We start from the raw sequence: 21942 nt of genomic DNA on the forward strand, positions 1-21942 counted from the left end.
TAAAGACTACTTTAAGAAACGACAAAAAAATATTGCCTAAGAGAGATCAAACTGTGTTGAAGAATAAAGATGATCATACTGTTTTTGCCTTGTATAATCTCTTTTTGTTTGAATAGGCACAACACAATGGATAGATGTCTGCCTGGATACTATATTCCCATTTATGTATTGATATATTTCAATAAACAGCTGCACCTATTTCCGTGGTGCAGCTCAAGACTTTTTGCATAGTACTTTACAGTAGCTGTGATGGATGTGGAACAGAGGCTAGCTGTGGTGTGAGATCATGACTGCTAAAGTGCCAATCTCATTTTAAAGCTGCTTTTTCTTTCAGGATGAAATATTAAACAAATAGTCTTTACAATTTCATATGATGTAAAGGAATGGGGTCATTCCTACATCATCTCTTGCAATAACACAACACCGATTAATTACGCGTTCTTTTCTAGTCATCACGAGTCTCGTACATCTTTTCCAGGAACCAGCAAATCATCTGCCCCGCAGATGTATGTTGTAGTCTTGGCAGCAGCAAACTCGGCCTGTCTGGAATAAATACAAAGAGTTTGATGCGAATACTTCTCAGAAATAAATTGCAAAAAATGACCCAAATGCTTGTTTCAGAACAAAATATTTAGTCAGAATTTCCAGCAGAATTTCAAATACAAAAGTTTCAGAGAAAACATCTCAACAACACTGTGCCACCTTATAAATTAGACTTTTAGAAATACACAGTTACATGTAAGTACTGTACCATGTGACAGGGTAAGTGTTAATCAAACAAAGTGGAAAAACAGTCACCGGTTTACTGGCTGTAAATGTTCCTCTCCAGTCTTTAACAATGCACTCATTGCATTAATGACATAAATAACTGCAAATTTACAGCATGTAGTTGACCATGGCTGGTTTCCCTCTCTAACCTTTTTTCATCAGAACCAGCTATATATCATCTTTGCTACATCTTGTATTTAAAAAAATGAAATGATAGTCCATAAAACAAACTTTAGACTTTTTGTAAGTGTATATAACCAGAGTTGAACTGTTATTTATGTTGATTTAGTGTAACTATTTCTGAATGATCAACTTGTGTCTCAACCCATTTGCATTTATTGTGATTGCACCATTGCGTATCAGTTACTGTCGTTTGGTTTCTCATGGCTTTGTTCACCCATCGAATCTCTTTTTCTTTTTGGTTTAACTTTGTGAACGTCTCCCATTGTCAGTGTTTTGGATAGCAATGGCAGCTTAACTTGATTTAAGTAAATAGGCATTATGCTTTAGTTTGCCTTCTGCTTGTCTGTATGAGCACAAAACAAGCCATTTGCACAAGACTTTGTCGAAAATGCTTGCTCAAGTGCTTCAAAGAATTGAAGTTTTTCTAAACTTTGTTAGCATGGTTGTTATAAAGCCAGGTGAAGGCTCCTTTGTGCATTGGCATTCAGGTATCATACCTTAATAAATGAAAAACAAAAGGCAAGTTATACAGAGTAGAACCTTTGGCGACAAAGAACACACAGTATCCCTGCCTGTGTTTAACTGTTGGTGAATAAAACTGGCAGTTTTTAAGAGCTTTGGTGAGTTGCCATTTGGTCCCAGCCAAAGTCGTGGCCAGTCATTTGGTAAAATTTAAGATTAAAAGGTCTGTAGAAGTCTCTGAGCCTGAGCAGGACTTCAGAGGGTATCTGTGGATGGGGCCTCCCCTTTGACTTCCCCAGGCAGCGAGGCCTGCTGCTCCCCTCAGGCTTCTTTAGGCAGGGGAAACCTTTGGTCTGGTTGAAGTAGAAGTGCTTATCTGTGACCACGCGCTTGAGCCCTAGGAAGTCCTGGACCCGACCCATTTCACCCGCCGGGTCTGTTACAAGGCGTTCGCCGCTGACAAACAGGAAGCGCGACATTGGAAAGTAGCGCAGCCAGTTCTCTAGGTGCTTGGCGTAGATGCCGATGCGTACGGCGCTCCAAGACGTGTCGATGAGGCCTGTGGTGGCGTTACGAAAAGCCAGGTTCTGAAAGGATGGAAGCCCGGGAGATTTGGACAGAGTCTGCGTGTAATCGGAAACAGCGCGCGTCACAGGGTCCCGAACCACCACGATAAGCCTGGTGTGGCGGCTCATGGAGAAGACGCGCCGAGGAGCTTCTTTGGTGATGAAGTAGCTCGGGGTTTTCTCCATGGTTATCTGGCCTTCCAGAGTACGAGGCATCAGGTTCCTGGATGAAAGAGAGAAAGAGAGAAAAAGCCATTTAACATAGTCGAAAAGCCCCCCCCCAAAACCCCACTACACTGTAGTCACATATTAAGAGTACATATTAGAGAAATGATACATTCCCTTAATATTTCCAGCACATTCCTTTGACGATGCCTCACTTGCCTTTGAGGCTTTTTGATTTCGGTTTGTAATTAGGGGGATAAATCGGTGATTAGAGAGAGATAAACATGGCATTAGCTGCTGGCACTGATGGAGTGACCATGTGAGTTTAGTGTGGGAGGGAGCTACTGAACGGCTACTGTAGGAAAACCGCGAGGCTATGCTAACCTCAGAAAAGTAATTTCCTCATCTCATCCGCGGCCTCCTTCTAAACAAGCTCATAACCGCTGCTCTTGCTCCTGTGTTCCTCGATGATGGGAGAATGTCCGGCTGGCCTGAAGTAATAGCCACACTGCTGTAATACCATTAGCATTTCTTACAGCACTGCTCTCACTGACACCTGGAAATCAAAAGTATAGCAGCTAACTGTTACCTAGCTAACTTTCATTATCTCGTACTGCTTGCTTTGAATTGCAAACACACTGCCAGCTGTCGGTCTACCGGCTGCTGTCGACTAAAACAGCTGCATGCTAACTACAACAGCTTCCAGCAATCACGAGGAAGTTCCTCCAGAAATTTAGTTTAGATTACTACTTGAGTAAAATGTTATTTTTGCAGTTTGGCCATCTTTGCTAATCAAAAACACTGCATTCACTCGCCAAGAGGGCATTTTTCAACAGCAGACACTTTGACCTGTCACATTAGGAAACCACAGGTGTTACTAATTACTGACGGTGCTCTGTTGTGGCTTTTCTCAGAAGCCGAGACAGGACAGCAGAAAGAGTATCGCGCCGGTACCAGGGCCCCGAAACTGAAGCTGCTAAATGGAATTCAACTGTCATTAATCTTTTATTATTTACATGTGTGCCTTTTCTGCAATGGCTAAATGTTTTTTCCAGAAAATGGTCTATTGCTCACATTCGGGAATGTGGGAAGACTCTTAGAAAGAACATGGTCAGATAGTCAAGTTATTTGGACAAACACACACTTTAAGGGTTTAGATAATCTACAAAAGCTCCAATATGACTCTGCTGTTGGTTTCATGCATATTTAGGCTTTATAGTCAAAGCCAGTCAAAATATGTAATATGAAATATTGTTTGAAAGTAATTTGCACCGCTGTGAAATTTAAAACGTCGGCTCACAGTTTAACCCGAGGGTAGAAATGGCATGCGTTTGTTTTTCTCTGACTTGGAATGAAATGCAATGTGATGAAGAAGTTACTGTCAAGAGGCAACAAAATGAAAGTCACAGTAACTTTGCACCGTGCCCACTCTTTGACATTGAAGTACATTATGAAGTATGCTTCAGTTTGTCTCTTTTGCTCCCCATATTTCAGTCCACTCCTCTTTGCTCTCTATTTCCATTATCCCCGCCCGAGTGGACTGACCTCCTGCTCGCCATTGCTGCCACATCTTTATGACGTGACAGTTTATTTTAAAGAAGGATGCTTCAGCAGAACAAAAACTTATGATTAGACTTACTTTGTGACTTATTTCGGCAGCGTCTAGGCACGGCAACACACTGTCCTCATGCGCAGTGTCACACTCATTTTTAGTTGTAATTTAGGCCCAATCAGCAATCACACAACATGTGTATGCCAATACAGCTGAACCATGCCAGAGCCCACCTCACCTCCAAGCAGGCAGTGGCACAGAAAACTCAACCACGCCTGAACGCAGTCAAAGAAAGTTGACTTTGCAAATGTAGATTGTGTAGAATGAGGTACGAATGAAAAAGTAACTTTAACCCCAGGCCAGTCAACTGATGAGGCTTGGGGCATTGGTGAAATAACCTTTACTATATCCTCTAACTTTAATGTCTAATATTTGTCTTTGCAGGAAGCTTAAAGTAACATTTTAACCCTACATCACCAAGTATCTCATATTTGATGCATGAATTTCTGACTTTAAAAAAATCTAAATCAATTGCATAAGATGTTGCAAATATGATACAAATTAAAACTAATATATAGAAATTAATATTTGATTAATTTTTGCTTTAAGTTTTTTTTAGAATGTTCAAAAAATACTCAATTTTTTTAAAAGGTAAAATTTATGGCTAAATTTAATGTTTCAGGATTTACAGGGTTAAAACTGACATGATATGACCACCTTGTGGCCTAAAATAAAATAATTTGTGTTGGTGCAAATGGCTTTTTGGTTCATTACCTTTGCACCAATATGCCTAACAGACGCAAGTCTTTCACAAATTACTGGGAGCTGGATTTGGACAGATTCCTTTTTTTTTATCGATCAATCCATGCTATCAAACTCAAGCAAAATAATAACTAACAAAAATAAGATCCAAACGATAAACTGGGATTGTTATTTAATTTATGGACTATTTGGGCTGTGGTGGTGTAACTGCATTTCTACATTTCAATTATACTACTGCAGCAGTTATACTTGCGGACTGCATACAGCCCAAAGGTATCCTATAATAGGGCTCACCATGTCTTCTGGTCCAATCCTGTTATTGCCTTTGGCTCCCTGCTTGTTATTATCAGTACTTGAGGTATTCTAGGCACACTTTGGCTTTAAAAAAAAAAAGGGCTGCCCTCTTCCTCTTGATCTTTACCCCTACTTAGATGACTCAGACTGAGAGGACATACCTCAAAAAGTTCAACAAACCCTGACCGAAGCCTGTGTTTGACTGAGAGTCTCCATAACCTGCCAGAACAGATTGTATATAAATCGGGGGGAAATGGGAGGGAAAGGAAAACCTATTTGTCTCGTATCGTTTACTTCATTCAAATGCTACCGTAACACCAAAATGGAATCTAATAACCTCCGTTGTGAAAAATATTCTGCCAATTTTCCCTCTCCTAAAAAAACAACAAAGCGCACTGGTTTGCAAAGGAGATTCAAATCGCAGGCAGCAGTTTGTGTTATAGAAATCCAAGTGGAGAAGAATGCCAGTGTTGCAACTGTGAAAGATCCCTCAGCTAATTTCCATGCTTCCCCCCTTCCCTCCTCAGCAGGCATGTGGTGGCGGTTGGGTCGGAGTCTTCGTGGTTGGTCTGCAAGTGAGGGGCTTACTGGGGCTCTGGTGTGTGGTGATGGAGACTCCATTTCTCTCTCTCTCCCTCTTTCTCTGATCCAACACACACACTCGGCTCCAACTCCGGCATGTCCCCTGGCATGAAACTCTGAGGGTAACACCAAATACACAACTTATGGCATTCATAAGAAATGTCTGACTTGGATTATGGGGGCTGAGGCAAAACAAAATTGTGAAATGTACAACAAATACCTAAAGGAAAAAAAAAATGATGCTGTTCTCATGAGTCCTCTCTCCATTAGGGCGTAGTGTAAGCTACAACCTATAGCTCAGACGTTTCTAAGCATGTCGGTCGCGAGTTTATTTCTGGTGACCACATGATATAAGTGGCAATATAGTTTTTATGGATCTGAGTCCCAGAAAAAAAGAAGCTGAGGACCTCGTTTGCATCCCAGGAAAGTTTAAGAGCTCTGCCTTTCAGAGGAAACTGCACTCTCACATACAGTATGGGAAAAAGTTGTTGAAGCTAGGTTAAGAAGATGCTGAGAGAGCACTACAGATGTGATGTTTGCTTTGAGAGTGTTGATGGGGAAGTATTGAGAAGCTCAGAGTGTTTTTGTAGAATACATGTATGTGAATGAGAGAGAGACAGGTGTAGCAGTGACGATCCAACGAGTACAAGTAATGAAGGAGGATAACTAAATAATTAAAAATAAAAATAAAAAAAATAATTAAATACTTGAACTCATCCACACAAAGCAATGGACAGAGCAAAAAGTAGGTGATTTGTGACAGAAGGATAACAGCAGGAGGGAAGGTTTACAACATGGTAGTGAGATAGTTTGGAGAAAGGAGCACTGAGAGAAAGACAGAAGTTGAAGAAGACCAGGATGGGACAGATTAGAAATAATTACTTCTGAGGAAATGACTGGAGGAGGAGGGATGGTGGATATACTGGGCGAAGGATGCTGAATGTGGAGCTGAAGAGCAGGAGGAAAAGAAGAACTCTGTAGTGAAAGAGGAGAGGATGTTAGGGATAGAGTGAGATGGACGCAGATGACCCATAAAGGGAGCAGCCGAAAGAAGTGGAAGAAGACGATGCTGTTTTGGTAAATTTACTTCTCCTTATCCATCCTTGCCTACCTGTGTCACCCACTTTTTCCAATATGATTCCTGAAATCCCATCGGAAAAACATGTGCGATCAATTCAGTGAGTATTTCCAGCTGAGAAAAAAGAATAGTCGCATCCTTTAATTATCATATTTTCTGGCCCATTAATATTACTGTCACAGGAATCAGCCTGACACTGGAAAAACTGATATTAACACCATCGATACCCCCTCCCCCTCTTTTTTTAATTGTATTTTTCTGAGTTTCCAGCATGTTTGAACTATTTCGTGAGTGTGCTGCGGCACTAAATGGATGTTTCATTTCAGTCAGGCTAATGAACGCCACAGTAACCTGTTTGAGGCACAGAGGGGCTTCTATTGACGTCGTGTTTACATTTTTAGGCCACACAGTGATGGAACACAGGGTGGGGGGAGGAAAGGGGCTGCCGGTAAGGGTGGATTACAGCTGAGAGAAGAAGAAGAGGAAGAAGAAGAAGATCAGCGATTGTGAGTCTAAAAAAACAAAAGGCGAGAGCCACACATGGAGAGAAGAAAAGCAGCAGCGAGAAAGCACAAAACAGGGGCATCTCATCTAATCTCCCATTATCTCATGAAGATGAGAAGAAAATCAAAATGTTTGTTCTTTTTATCTGATCGCAACTGGTGTGTGTGTGTGAAATGGTGCCAGAGAGAGTTTAGGGCGACCTAGCAACCTGATGTTTGTTTTCATCACACCTCTCCCATCAGCATCTGGAGCAGGAATGCGGTTTGGTCCGATAGTATGCTGATGTGCGTTTATCTGTGCATACAAATGCATCCAGGCACACACACTCTCTCTTTCGCACACACACACTCTCTCTTTCGCACACACACACACACACATTTAGCTTGTGGTCTGTGTGGGTGGGCTGAGGTTTATTAGAGACTGTTTAAATGGCTGCAAACTTGTGGGCTTTTATTTATCAACAGAAAATGAGCACACATCAGTTTAGTAGTTTGTGCTGCCCTCAAAGGCAAGAGAAAAGCAGCGGCTACTTGACAAACAGATTATCTGAAAAAGTATTTTTCAGCCACCCCGATTAATCAGAACAAAATGAATAATTTTGGATTTTGATGAATGGAGGATAAAGTTTTTCTACAGTTTGATCATTACGGAATATAAGGCGGGACTTCTCGTAGCTAACACTACAGAGTTTGATCTTCTTTTATAAAAGCAAAAGGAAAATATCCCATGTACTAAATTGTAGATTAAATTTATATATCTATTTTCTTTCTAATACCCAGCAAAGATTATGCACATTCCTACCACTTTTTGCAACCTGAACGCCTTATTTGTTTTTAAAAAAGCGGTTTGGTAAGGTAAGGTACTGTGAATGCCTATTATCACTTTTCCAGTGGTAAGCACATTCCCCGGCCATTTCCATTTCTGTTTGTGCACAACCCATCTTGCTCTGTCTGCCTTCTCCTTGCACACACATATATAAACACAGCGCACACATGTGCACACTGTAACCATCTGAACATGCCCTCCACAGGATGGACCCACATCTGGGAGCAATGAAGTTCTTAGTTTGTGTGCGCGTGTTGGATGTGTGTGCGCATGGCGGAGATGAGGGAAGTGTTTCTGGTTTAGGAAGTTTCCCTCTGGTCCCAGAGTTCGGAGCTCTGAAAGCTGTGATCCATACAGGCTCTGCCGGGCCTGAGGCCAGATCCCCGGACCCTCTTAATCCCCACCAGCCTGCGCTGCACGGAAATGGACTCTTCCACCCCGAAGGTCAGGGGCAGATGGTTGCGTTTCATGGAGCGAGACCACCGGGAATCACGGAGATCATGTAATGCAACATGTCATCACGAGCAGACTCTCTTGTATGTGTTGCGTTTCCTTCCTCTATCTCCGACATTTTTTCTCGCCTCACCTCCTTTCTTCCACTCCTGATCCCCCCCTTTTTTTTAACAACTTCAAAGCTTCCCCTCGGCCTCTACTGTATCCTTCAAAGTGAGAATGTTATGAATGCATTTGACATGTGTGAAGGGATTTTAAAACACACTGACATCCTCAAACCACTACAGAGGGACGTCGGAAGACGGATACAGTTAGCCTGCGTGTGTTCAAAGATCTGTAAAAGCTGCTGCGTGGAGGGAGAGGGTTGTCATTACTGTCGGCAAATACAGGGCTGAGAAGTTTCTGTGGGCTGATTAGAAGTCAGCAGGGACTGTAAGCAACTCAATAAAAGGGGAGCTAAAGTAGTGCTTCACTTTGTGTCTGTTGGAGTCGGGCCATTGCGTTAGTTGGATGATGTTTTTGGCTGCTTATCTTTATTTAAATGTACCCAGTGCCTTGTATATATACAAGAAATCTTGCACATCTTCTCCTTTACTTCTTTGGCTGCCAAAAATAGATTTGATCAATAATAATAATAACAAAAGGAAACTGAATGTGGGATTCTTGTGTGTCTAAATGCAATTCAAGAGGCTTTTTTAAATTCAAAGAACGACACCCTACAGGGTTTACGCAGCGTTCATTAAAAATGTAAGACCTTTAAAATATTCCAGGCAGTGATATTTAATTTTATATTACATTTTGTTAATACTTCCCAGCAGTATGTAAGAATTCCTAGCATTAAAAATTAATTGACGGGCTGACCGTAATCAGACAATGAGCTTCTAAGTTAAAATAGCTTTAGTATGAAGTATTGGTAAGAAGTGGTCAAAAAGCACTTACAATGCAAAACTAGCTGAAGTTACTGTCTCTGTTAGGACCTATAAGAATTTACGCCTGCTTACTGGACGCGTATTCAGTGTTTTTAATGCTTCTTGGACATCTGTGCTATGTTATAGGTTGGCACAAGAGTCTTACACAATATCTGTGTGACATAAATCCGTCACAGATCATGTTACGCTCCCTTCAGTTGTGTACGTGTGTGTTTTTGCGTGTGTGTGGCAGACTATTACACGCTCTGAAGGTTGCTGTCTGGCTGACGCACCAGGGTGGCGATGAGTATTTTTACTGAGGAGGTTTGCATCACTGGGGTAGGTCGGTAGGAAAGAGCTGAAGAATGCGTCTAGCTGAGGGGAAAAATAGAGGCGTAACAGTTAATAGACACATCTCAAGGCCCGAGAGCGGTGAGTGAGCGAGCGAGCGAGCGAGGAGCAGTCAGAGTTTCCCCTGAAAAAAGATCAGAGCAGATAATGAAAGAGGAAGCTCGGCATGGTTTTGTTGTCAAACGTATGTGTGAATTTCAATAAAACCACTAAGCTGTAGCATTCGGTGGAAACCGACTGCACTGAATGAATGTGTTTTATATTGAACTTCTGCCTTTTTATAACACATTATATTTTTGGGGGAGTAGCTTAACATTTTGGAAAATACTACACTCGTAAATCTCTTAAAGAAGACAGAATGAAGATCAGGAAGAAAGGATGTGGTGATAAGATCTTACTGATAACAGAACAGCCCGTAATGACAGAAAGCACTAAAGTACGGAAACCCTCATGAGTGTCTGGGCGTGTGAGTCTACTTTTTTGTGCCCGTACAAGTGAGTTTAAATAACTGTGTGTGTGTGTTTGCACGTGCATGTCACTTCCCCTGATTGCTCCCACCCTGCTTGACTTATCAAGTGGGAAAATCTACTGTTGTGCTCCTGCCGGGGCCCACAGCGGCCCGCTTGTGGGGCTTTATCTCCGAGCAGCTAGCCAGGGGGCCTTTAAGGGGCCTCGCCCTGCCTTTCCCCATCTCCCGAATGCAGGATGAATACGGCCAGATAGAGTGGGTGGAGAAAGCGAGGGACTCTTCCATTTCCTCCCTTCTCAAATGTAACCCCGGTGATGTCACAATGTCACGATCTCACCGACATCACAGGACGCTGCGGTTGTATAATTAGGCTGGCAGTAAGATGTCAACACTTGGGAATGCATGTGAGCATGAGAGAAGTTTCTTTGGATTAAGCAAATACTCAATGAACTGCCCTAACACCACTTACTCATATGAGAATGTTTGCTACTTTATCAAAGAATATCCGGAGGAAGAGGACACAAACACACGACTCAAGAGCAAGAGCGAACCAAATTGTGTAGAAACATGAGAAAAAAACAAAAGAAGAACGCTACAAGAGGGGAAAAAAAGAAACTGCTGGAAAATTTGAGTGTAATGAGAACCAGATGAGCGAGCAAGTGGGAGGCGGGAACAGGTGTGGTACATTAAACACAGGTGATACTAATGCAACTGAAGGTGGGACAAAAAAATCACAATATAGGGAAGTCAAAGACAGGAAGTAGAAATCACTAATGTACAAAAAAGACCACAAATTACAAAATAAAACAACAACCAAAAAAAAGCAGTTATAATTATGTTATTACTATGTTATCTATACTACGTATATATATTTATATTATTATTTGCTCTTGACTGATGTGCACTGTTTGGCCTATTGACTGAATGACAATAATTCAATCAAACAGTGCACGTCTACAGTTCATGTATGAGCCTGTTTTGGACATAATAATGAATATGAGCATTTCTAGTCACTTTGTTCACTATAAAAATAATGAAAAAATTTGATATAAATATATTAAAACCATACGGCAAAATGTATATAATTTTTACAGCTTGACAAATCTATAATAACAGTAATTATAATTTTATACCACAAATATGACCCATTATAGCAAACAGATAAATTGCTGTTTATTGCCTTTTGACTTGCTGTTAGTTTGCCCTCGGCCCAGTTAGTCCAGTTAAATATTAAACATGTGCAAAGAGGTACATGCTGTAATGTTTACCCTTCCCTTTGACCGTGCACTAGCACCAGGGAACACACGCTTCCACTAATTAAACAGCTCCTCTAAATGAGTACATACACATGTGGGACAAACACACCTCAGCAACGCTATAATTGACTCAATATGGACTTTTGCTTGCCTGGCAACTCCCCAGGTCCCGACCAATAAGAACACTCGATACTGTACGATCGTGGAAACCCACTTCCGAGCAGTTGCAGCCTTCATCCCTGTGGTTTCTCAGCTCATTGTTAGCACTGTCTTAAGCTGAAAAACGGAAATCACTGCTGGCAGAGACTGGGCTTTTACAACTGGAAACCATCCTTGCAGCGGTCTGCCATTAGTAGCATCTATCAGGCTCTTTGCAAGCTTTGGCTACATTTGTCCAGACATCAAACATTCAGGACACAGAAGGCTTTTGGATGAACATGAAGCAGGAGCTGGTGTTGGTTTCCAGATTTCCACCCATCACCGTGTCTTGTTTGATGTTTTGCTTGTCCTCAAATTCAGCTGTAGCTCTCTCTGCCAGAGTTTCAGGCATAATTAACCTAATTTCCTCTCAAAACCCACACAGACATCACTAACAATCAACCAGTTATTCTAAGTTGGTTAGTTCCAGTTTAGGGGAGTTTTCTAGGAAGGTTTTGCAGTAGACAAAGAAAAGTGTGTTTTTCTGTGGCTGCAGGTTCTCACGACCCACCCACCCCCAAGCCCGTCAGGCAGTCAGACATTAAACAGAGATGGACACCAATGAGAGGTCAGCAGCCACACACAAATACACAAACCGTCAATAATTACCTGCCTCTCCAGTGAGAGCATTTGTGGCAAATTTGGTGTGGATTTGTGGATTAATATTAACTATGAATGAAAAGCAGGAAACATCGTAGAGGAAGCAGAATTAAAAGGAGATTTAAATGTCTGAGCTTTTATAGATTGTGGAGCTGACTAAAAATCCCCAGAAGATGGCGAATGTATAAAAGAATATAAAGACATTTTAAATATTTTTCTGTTGTTTTTTACAACAAGCATTTTGAACATTTTGGAATTCAAACTGTTTTACTAACTATTACTATACATTAGGGTTGTTAAACGTAAACGTATAAAATAAAAAAATTATTTAAAAAAAATTATTAAAATAATGAAAATAAATTAAAATAAATACAAAAAAATATATAATTGAAAATATATAAAATTAAAAATATAATAACAAATATGAATATATAAACATTAAATTAAGTTGAAGACATAATTCACCAGTTTGTGGTTAGAAAAAGTACCGAATTTTTAACATAATGTTAAATTGAAAAAAAAAAAAGATTTATTAATCACGGTTAAATGAATATCAATGTTGCATCATTAACATGGGCGATGTACTGGAGTTAAAAATATTCATTTTAAAGGGATATAAAACAGTACTTATATCCCAGAACTGTACACAGCTTCAAATTTGCTTACCATAGTTGCTCAAATATGAGTAAATATGGCCAAGAGCTACAGATCAAAATGAGCCCATGACTAACTCTGGTATATTTAAAGTAATGTCCACCAATGTAAACTGGGGTTGTTAAAAAACAGTAGACAACATAATGGCCAGAGGTGTGGTCGACATGATCAAATAAAGGTCTCAAATAAGCAATAATAAGCTGTTTGTCTTGTATGTTTGCCCTCCTTTTGTTCGTGCAGCGGTCATCAACGTTCACGTTAGATTAGCAAAGCTGTGACACCATGAGTGCAGTGGGTAGCTGCTGGCCTATGAGTGAGTGGAGCATATAAGTATAATAGGTGCTTATTTAAGTGAAATAAATAAAAATGTGTGCTGTATTGTTACTGTAACATGTATATTTTAAAAAAATGTAACGTAAAAACCTTTTAAAAGTAAAAGCCTACATCTAATTTATAAGTATATATATATGTGTGTGTGTGTGTGTGTATTCATATGCACAATATGAAGAGTGTTACCATTATTATATAGTTATTGACTTGTTAGTTTTGTTTCTCTCCTCACACCTCTTTCATTTCCTCTTTTTCATTTATGAGTAAGCTACGTCTGCAGATCTTGCACTATTTTTAAATCCCCCCCCCCATCTTTCCTCATGCACGCTCATTTAATATAAAAAGACTAATAACAGTGTAAAGGGGGGGAAAAATAAAGCAAGAGGTTTGGTGGAAATGAAGGCAAATGATGTGATGAAAAGAAGGTGAAGGAGGTAGAAATAGGATTATTATTTTGTCGTCTGTGGCAGCTCATCAGTCATCCTGATCTCGCAGGTCTCCTGCTGCCTCGTCTGCTCTGTCTGTTTAACGAGGAGAGGCTGATTTCAATGAGTCTGCGACTGAAGAACAAGAGCGACGCCCCCTCTTCTTTGAGTCTTACTAAAAATGCCCATACTCAGCACAGCAGTTTGGAATTAAAACCCCAAACAGAAGAATTAAAAACCAGTCTGAGCGATGAACAACACAAACTTTCTCTTTCTGTAACTGTGATTGAAACGTGGTAAGTTTCATACTTTCCCCAGTGATCCTTTCATTGTTCATCTCTCACCAGTCATCTGTTTCTATTAAATTTGACTGGATGAAAATGGCGTGCTGGCGGGGGGAAAGGTCGAACAGTGACGAGCTGTCAAAAAGCTGATGACAGGGCTACATCAGGCCTTTTTTTGACCAAGTAAAAATCCATACCTCCTCCAGAACAAGTCTAGTTTGATTGAGTCACATTTAATTACAGCGCTTAAGCTTTTCCAGCTGAATTTCGTACTCGTTCTGATAATAACATCCCTCTATATATAGGTAAATAATCTCATGTGTGTCAGTTCTGACAGACATGTTGGATGATGCTACTAATGTTAATGGTTTGAACCCACTTGTTTATTCTTGTAGTTATACAGCTTCAAACGTCCAAAGCACTGAACCCTGTCTTCCAAGGAAAGCTGCCTTTCTTTCTTTGCATTTCCTATTTTTCTGAATTCTTTATTGAAAGTGTCTCTTTCCCTCCCAGTCCTTGTTTACTCTAAAAAAACACTCCGTAACACGCAGCTTCCAAGAATGTGAGTACTGAGAAATTCAACCAGAGAATCCCATGTGATTGGTGCCCTAACAGGAAATACAACCTGGACATTACTGTCTAGGTGGCGCATCTAACCCTCAGCTGAATTATACAACACGCTCCCTTGGTTTTACGACAAGAAAACGAAATGAGTCGATAAGGAAAGAGAAAGAAAAGTAGTGACTGTGAGGAGGCATAAAGAGAACGAGGCTCTAAAAGGAGTGAGAGCGTGTCCAGTGGCTTTACATTACACAGTTTGAGTGACCTGAACAAGCCAATAAATCCACTCCATCAACACTCAGACTGTGGGGCATAAATGTCAGCCGCGGATGGGAGTACGAGCTTCTTGTCAACAAGATGGAATATTCAGAAGTTAATTCATTTCTGCTGCAACAGCGTGATAAAGGCAGAGAGGAGGAAATCGATAGGAAGAACGTATTTTAGGTGATCAATATGGGGAAATGACATTTATATCTGCGAGATATTTATAGCATCAAGAAATGGTGGGGAGAAGAAGAAGAAGAAGAAGAAGAAAGTGGATGGAGATCAGGTATACAGCTGAAGCAGTGTGAATGAATCCAAGCTCACACACATGCTCACACTCACTCATTGCACACCATGGCTGTCTGAACCCCCATTCCCCACCACAAAGCCACAGAATCGTTTCCAGTAGATGGTACAGCCAAGGCTTTTCCACATATAAGCATTTTTTCTGAAACAATTTGCCAAATGCTTCCTTTAAGGATGTCCATGTGTTTTACTTGGTTACCAGCTGAAGACAGGGCCATGGCTCTCTGAGCTCAAAGACACTTTGAAATGAAGAGCTCTGTCAGAGAATACTAAGTGATACTTTCCAGCACAATTTCAGATGATTTTGTTGGCTTCATATGCTACGGTTCTGTTTCAAATTGATATATTTGAATCACTAGGTACTTAGGCTGTAATTACACTTAATTAGTCATATTTTTTTATTACAAAAATAGATTAGATTTGGAATTATGGAAAAGGCAGAAAAGCAGGAAAATCGAAGGAAGGAGGGAAAAGAAGATATTAGTAGAGTGCGACAAATTTGGCATTTTTGAGACAGATAAATTGCAGATATTTGGCAATTTAAGTATTTGATATTCTGATATATCTGTTAATATTTCCTTTGAAATGTCAAATATAAAAAGATTTCCCAAAGTTTGGTATATGTAAATATTTATTTACTACTGCTATGCTCTGTCCAGCTCTGCTAAGAGCAGCTAGTTGTTGTTTAGGGCGTTCTAAACACAATAGCCAACAAGGAATTTGAAAAGTGCCCTCTGGTGGACAAACTGTACAACGTCAATGCTCAAAACATGGCTGAAGGGTGTTTCTCTAGTAGTTTCCTTACTTATTAAAATGTAATTTAACAGCTGTTATAAAACCAGTTGGCAAATTAGCAAATAGCTAATAATGGCTAATAAGATAAGCTCCAGATACTACAGTAAATGTACTTTTTATACAGACTATAATGTAGCATACAGGGAAAATGTGCTGATGTCAATAAATGGTTACATTATTAAAGTACCTATGCTGTAGATAATATTTTCAGAAGGCTATTATGTGTACGATAAAGTTGCGTGTAGTTGCACAAAAAAACTAAAGAAGCTAAGTGATTTCAGTACTTCTGCATAACATAGTTTTTAATAGTTTTTACATTTGGGAAGATATATCCTTAAAATATAAAATAAAATCATTTGACAATACTTTTTTTGCACTACTACCACCTGGACTGGCAGAAGGTTTAGCTATTTATTTTGTTAGTTTGACTTAGGCTCACTTTTTCAACCATTAGCAAAAACCTTTAGATGCGTTAGTCATTCCATCTGTTTATCCAATAATTTTAGATATTGTTTATTTACTTATTTCAGTTATTTACTTATTTCTAGTACCAATAAACTTGTATCAGATGTTATGTATTATTTTTTTCTTGTATTTTATCATTTTAACTATTTATTTATTTTTTTACCTGGATATAATAGTTACAATAATTTATCCATTAGTTATCTAGCCTTTTTGCTACTTAGCTAACCTGTATCCAACTTTGTGTGATGTTGTGTAAATAAATTAAAAATAATTTTTCAACCTAATATTAATTTTACTAATATTACTTTTAGCTACTTAGCTTAGCATTACCAATCATCCTTTATTCAGAGGCATTAATCCCACAAAGTTCTGATGCATTATGTAGCATTTATTATATGTGATTCTACTTATTTATTATTTCCACAATGTGTTTAAATCACAATCTTTTTCACCAACCCTCCCCCCCAATACTTGAGTAACTCTATGGTATAACATGTACTCCCTCCAGTTTTAAGTAATGTATGATCTAAGCCTTGTTTGGAGTCACTGGACTACTTCCACTTCCTTTGATCATCTATCTGTCTCACATAAAATAAAAAAAGTAGATACATAAGTCAGTGCTTGTCTGTAAGCCAGAGGACTACATAGCCCTTGGGCACAATAAGTGTCCCCTGTTGCACTCAGGTGTAGGATGACTGCAGTTCTCATCAAGGATGAGTGCTACGTGGCGAGGCGGTGGCTGGATGGGAGGGGTGTTGACTAATGCTCGATAAGGCCTTGTTTAACTGGAGCCTAATTCATCTCAGCCCCTTCATATGTCCCTGAGCTGTCCACGTTAATGCCTGACCTGTCATTACACCGGTCCAATTCGCGCAGTGTTGACAAGAGCTGTCAGCGGATTAGGATGGAGCAAAAACACACATTTCATTATATCTTCAAAGGAGAAAAGAAAAGAGACAAAAAACACAGAGATGTTTTACATCACATCTGTGTTAAAAAGAACAGGCGTAAGGTCACTTTCCTATCAACAGAAAGTATAAAGAACATGTAAAGGTCACTGATCTCTCCACATTTAATCCTGTTAGGTCTTGCTTTGTCATCACTGACACCGGCAAATGGCTTACAAATCGTAACATTTACATTTTCTTTTCTTTCTTTCTTTCTTTCTTTTTTACATCTCTTACGCAGCAATGTGCATTTAAAAATAGGTTCTTAGCAAACAGACCACAGCCAGTAACACTAAAGAAAGAAGATTTTTTAAAAGATAGTCAGCAAACACAGCATAGATGCAACGGCAGCACTAATCCACCTGATTAGTCTAGTTTTGCACCTCACTTATCTCATGGCTTTGGTAACATCTGAGAGGGAAAAGATATTAAAAAACAAACAAAAAAGGTTTCACCTTCACCTTTAAATCAAAATGCAAGCTTGAGGTTTTCATCAAGGTTACTGTGTATCTTTATCACTTTAGCAATTAATTAATTGATTTAAAATAAATAGAAAAAACTGAACTGAAATCTGCATTTAATTATAATTTAGAGGTTACGGAGGACGGGTGAATAAAACAATTAATTTCAAGCCCAACTTTTGGATTCCAGGAAAAATAAGATGATTAAATAATTGATTACTAAGTAAATATACATATTAACTGAAAATAACATGAACAGTGTTCCACTGTTAATGAGCTAAAAATTCCAGTTTGTTTCTTTAACAGTTAATTTTGCATTTTTTGTATTACCCATCTATTGCTGACTCTATTCACAGTGATCCCCTGTCTGTGTTTGTGATTCTCAGACATACTTATTACTCTGTCAGCTCTCTCTTTATCTGTTCTCCGTTCATGATCTAGATTTGTAAGATAGGATCACAGCTGGTATTTAAATTTACAGATACCACCTTTTGCCACCTAACCATTTAACGTGCTTTTTTTAAATTTTTGGGTGAATCTGCTGGACCAGCACCTGACAATTCAAAGACACACCTGTTGGCATGGAGAGCAAATCTGTTAAGATAAAACTGCAATAAAAGCACAGCTCACTCACTTCTAGATTTTTATTGCACTCTGCAGATAAAAGTGTCACTTACTCTGGTGTGCGCTGGAATTTTTATTGTCTAATTAAAGGTTTTATGGGATTGAACTAGTCCACTTCTGTGCTGTGCTTTAATCGTCCCAAAGTTCAGCATCACTGATGATAAACCTATCTTCAGATCTTAAACTGAAACTGCCCCGAGAAGCATTTCCCACATACAAACATCCCCCATCGTTCATCTTTCTCTTTGTTATCATGCATGCACCGTGCATTTAGCAGGAAATCCCCAGCCTCTTCCGCCTTCAGTACCACTGTTAAGTGGTAAAAATGCCAGCCTACACTTGTGCATGCATACTTTGATCTCTGATGTCACTCAGCAGTTATTGCACCCTTCCAGCGAACAGCTGATTACCTGTCGTGTATTGACGACATCTTTCTCTCTTGTTTTTTCACCCTTCATTTTTTTTCCTGCCACCCCTCCACATTCACCTCTACCCTTTCCACATCTCTTCATCAAACTGTCATTTACTCTGCCGATCCTCTGTAATGGCTCTCATCTTTCCTCCTCCGCACACTAGCTCTTGATTTTTTCTGTCTTCTGCAAATTTGAGGTGATCTGTAACTTCCATCTATGTTGTTAAAAGACAGTAAAAAAGATAAATGTTAACGTTTTTCTCTGGAGCGTGCTATCATTAAAAAAAACAAAAAACTGCTTCATTGGTTCAGTAGAAAGAGCAACTTGTACCGAAAGAAATATGTCCTTTAAAATCTGGGCCACCATCAGATCAACGACACCACCAGCATCCACAATAACCCACCCTCTCTCTGTGTGATCAGGGGCTGATAGTGACGAAGGCTCTCAGGGGACCAGCATGGACACTTAGCCAGGCGGTGTGTCAGGTCAATAAACAGCAATTTATTGGCAAGGGACTGAATATGCTGCCATCCTTGCAAGCTATCAGCAGAGCATCTTATTGGTGCTGAGAGATATTAATGAAGAGAGAAAAGGTGAGGAAATAGGTTAGAAGAGCTCAGCTCTCCTCACCTCTCCTCTTTCACTACAGCTTGGACTAAAAGAGACTTTATTTGCACTAATAAGGAGGGCGTGTGTTGAATTTGTTGTGTTATCATGTGCCAGGCAGTCCTATTTCAATATTTAGTGCAACAAGGAAGAGACACGAACACATATTTTCAGTACGTGAGTCCCCTTGGGATATATCACCTTTATTTCAAATGTAGCATATATATATATATATATATATATATATATATATATATATGTATATATAATTTAAAATCCTCCCACTGAATCAGTTATTGATGTTTATTTCTTTGCTGATTGAAGGCAAAACAGATTCCAAAGGAACAAATTTTTTTCCCCCTTCTTCTTCTTTTGATTTAACATCTGCCTAATCAGGCGTCTGCCACATCAAACTGCTCTGACAAGCTGCATTAAAACCGCAGCTACTGAAGATAAAAGCCATATCTGGTTCAAGTTTCCATGACAGAGCAATTCAATACAATCCGGAGGGGAGCACAGATAGTACAGGCCCGTACAGAGGGGCTCGATTTTTAATTCCCGCACATGACCTGTTATGAATACACCACTGTCGTATTTAAATGTCTTTTATGAAGCTGAATATTCCATAAAATACATGTTTGCGTTTTTAAAATGCGAATTCGTGGGGGAAAATGTGTCCGTGAACCAACATTATCAACGAAGGATAAATGGGGTATTCACATTTACGTAAAGAAAGAGAAAGCGTGTTTTTAAACTTATATTCCGGAAGTTTGAAGTCACCACAAACAGAAAGACTTCTTGAGTCTTTTAAGGTCAGTATCCGTTTGCCCATTTTGCTGTTTGAGGACTGCTGGAAGGAAACTCGTGATTTTTATGAAAGATTTCATAAGTCTTTCAATAAAAAAAATAAAATAAAAAGGAAAACAAAGTAAACACGCCTTTACCTGTACCATTCCAGTCCCTTCTCGTAGAAGCGATCGAAGAAGTGCGGCTCAGCGCCCACGGCTCGCACGTCTGGATGGATGCGCAAAAACTCCAGGAGAGCCCTAGTGCCACCTTTCTTCACCCCGATGATGATGGCCTGAGGGAATTTTTTGCTGCCAAAATTATTGGCTATAGAAATATTGTTGGACGGGGGATCACTGTTCGTCAAGTCCGACAGCTGTTCGCGGACAAACGAGACCGGAGACGCGTTATACGCGCCGAGCTGCTCCGTTTCTTGTCCATCTTTAAAGATAATTTTGGTTTGGAGATTACTTCGCTGGTCATACACGGGTCTGGGCAGGGATTCGCAGTAACCGTTGAGGCAGTAAAAGAGGTAAATGAAGAGAATAATCATGGTAAAGAAGACAGGCAGCTTGGAGTGCACCTTCAGGTGTCCAAAGTTGAACGCAGCTCTCCATTTACTACATCCCATGGGTCGCAATCCTGAGCACGGGGACACGACGCAGGAAACATGCCATATCAGGGGGGTTGGATACTAAAGTCAAAGTGACAGCAGCTTAAAAAGCGCCTGTTTTGTGCCACATGTCCAAGTGGCGCAAAACTTGTCCACCGCGCATCCAAAAGCTCCACATGTTCCTTATTATCCCTCTCACCCCCCGTGACTGTCCCTGAATCCTGCAGTCATCAAAACAAAACAAACAAACAAAACAAAGTTTCTTTAACAACTGGAGCAAAAATACACAAAATAAAAACGCAGATTCAGCAGGTTGAAAAAAAAAATCAGCCGCACAGCTCTCCGTGTCTTCTGTGCGCCCCTGCGGCTCCCTGGCAGCGGCTGTGTAGGAAACCCTCAGCGATCCTTTCCGTGTGACTGCCAAATCCACGCCCTGTTTATCAAGCGCACGCCCCCTTCCAATCCTCAGCTCGTGCCACGCTGAAAATACAGCGAAAAATAATTACGCGGGCACGGCGCGTCCCCTCTCCTCTCCGAAGTGACAGAGAGGAGAAAACGCTCATATCGCGTTATTTTGAAAGCAATTTTAGAGAAATATGGTAGTTAGTTTAATTGTATTTAATGCACCGGGAGAGGAGAAAACGTCTGGGAAATGATGAAGAGGGGATATTAGTTTTTTGAAAGCAATTTCCCTTCATTTCCCCTTTAAGTCACCACATCCACTGCTGAACTCTCCGCATACAGGAAAACCACGCACTGAGCTCCAGGTAACCGGTCGCTTTGAGCAGCTCTGTATGGCCAACTAGCGGCCACCTGCTGCCTGCTATAGTTGGGCTGCTGGACCACACACACCAGTCGTGCCAGCCATGACACACACACACACATTTAACCTTGTCACCCCTGGCTAACTGTAACAAACAGGTGTCATCAATTTCTCTGTTTCTTTTCTCCTTGTGAGTGGGTGTGTGTGTGTATATGTGAGACCATACCGGTAAACATGAGATAATTGAGACCACCACCAGTCTGTCCCTTTATTTACTTTCTCCTACAGACAAATGCTAGAAAAAACAAACACACTTGGAAATATAAAAAAGTCACGCATAGCAGCTCTTCTTTTTATTTCTTTTTGTTGTTGTTGTTGTACATGTTGGTGCAGGTTTAGGATTAAGGGTTCATCTCCCTGAGACGTCTACTCATTTGTTCTTGAATCTTGCCAAGAAAGCCCCAGGATGCAGATGATATTTTCAGGAGTGACACAGACAGATAAAAAGTCCACATCGCTTCTTCCCTTCCTCCCAGTGATATTCATGAGGTGTACCGCTACACTGAAAAAACACCTAAGAGTCCCGGCTTGACCTCTGTAACCTGAGGATGCTGGCTGAAACTCATCATGGCTACAGCTGAAGTGGCTTCAAAACTTGCTAAACACACT

General features: G+C 40.2%; 1 protein-coding gene across 1 annotated transcript; it reads right to left on the reverse strand.

Moving 5' to 3' along the window:
* Positions 1 to 611: 611 nt before the first annotated feature.
* Positions 612 to 20913, reverse strand: si:dkey-121b10.7 (heparan sulfate glucosamine 3-O-sulfotransferase 6). Its single transcript, XM_040023189.1, has 2 exons — positions 20056 to 20913; positions 612 to 2202 (listed from the first exon to the last, which is right to left on the reverse strand). The coding sequence occupies exons 1-2, from the start codon at positions 20526 to 20528 to the stop codon at positions 1560 to 1562; spliced, it is 1116 nt and encodes a 371-aa protein (XP_039879123.1). The 5' UTR covers positions 20529 to 20913; the 3' UTR covers positions 612 to 1559.
* Positions 20914 to 21942: the final 1029 nt, after the last annotated feature.

Source organism: Simochromis diagramma, unplaced genomic scaffold, assembly GCF_900408965.1.
Source record: "Simochromis diagramma unplaced genomic scaffold, fSimDia1.1 OVJJ01000208.1, whole genome shotgun sequence".
Lineage (NCBI taxonomy): Eukaryota > Metazoa > Chordata > Actinopteri > Cichliformes > Cichlidae > Simochromis > Simochromis diagramma.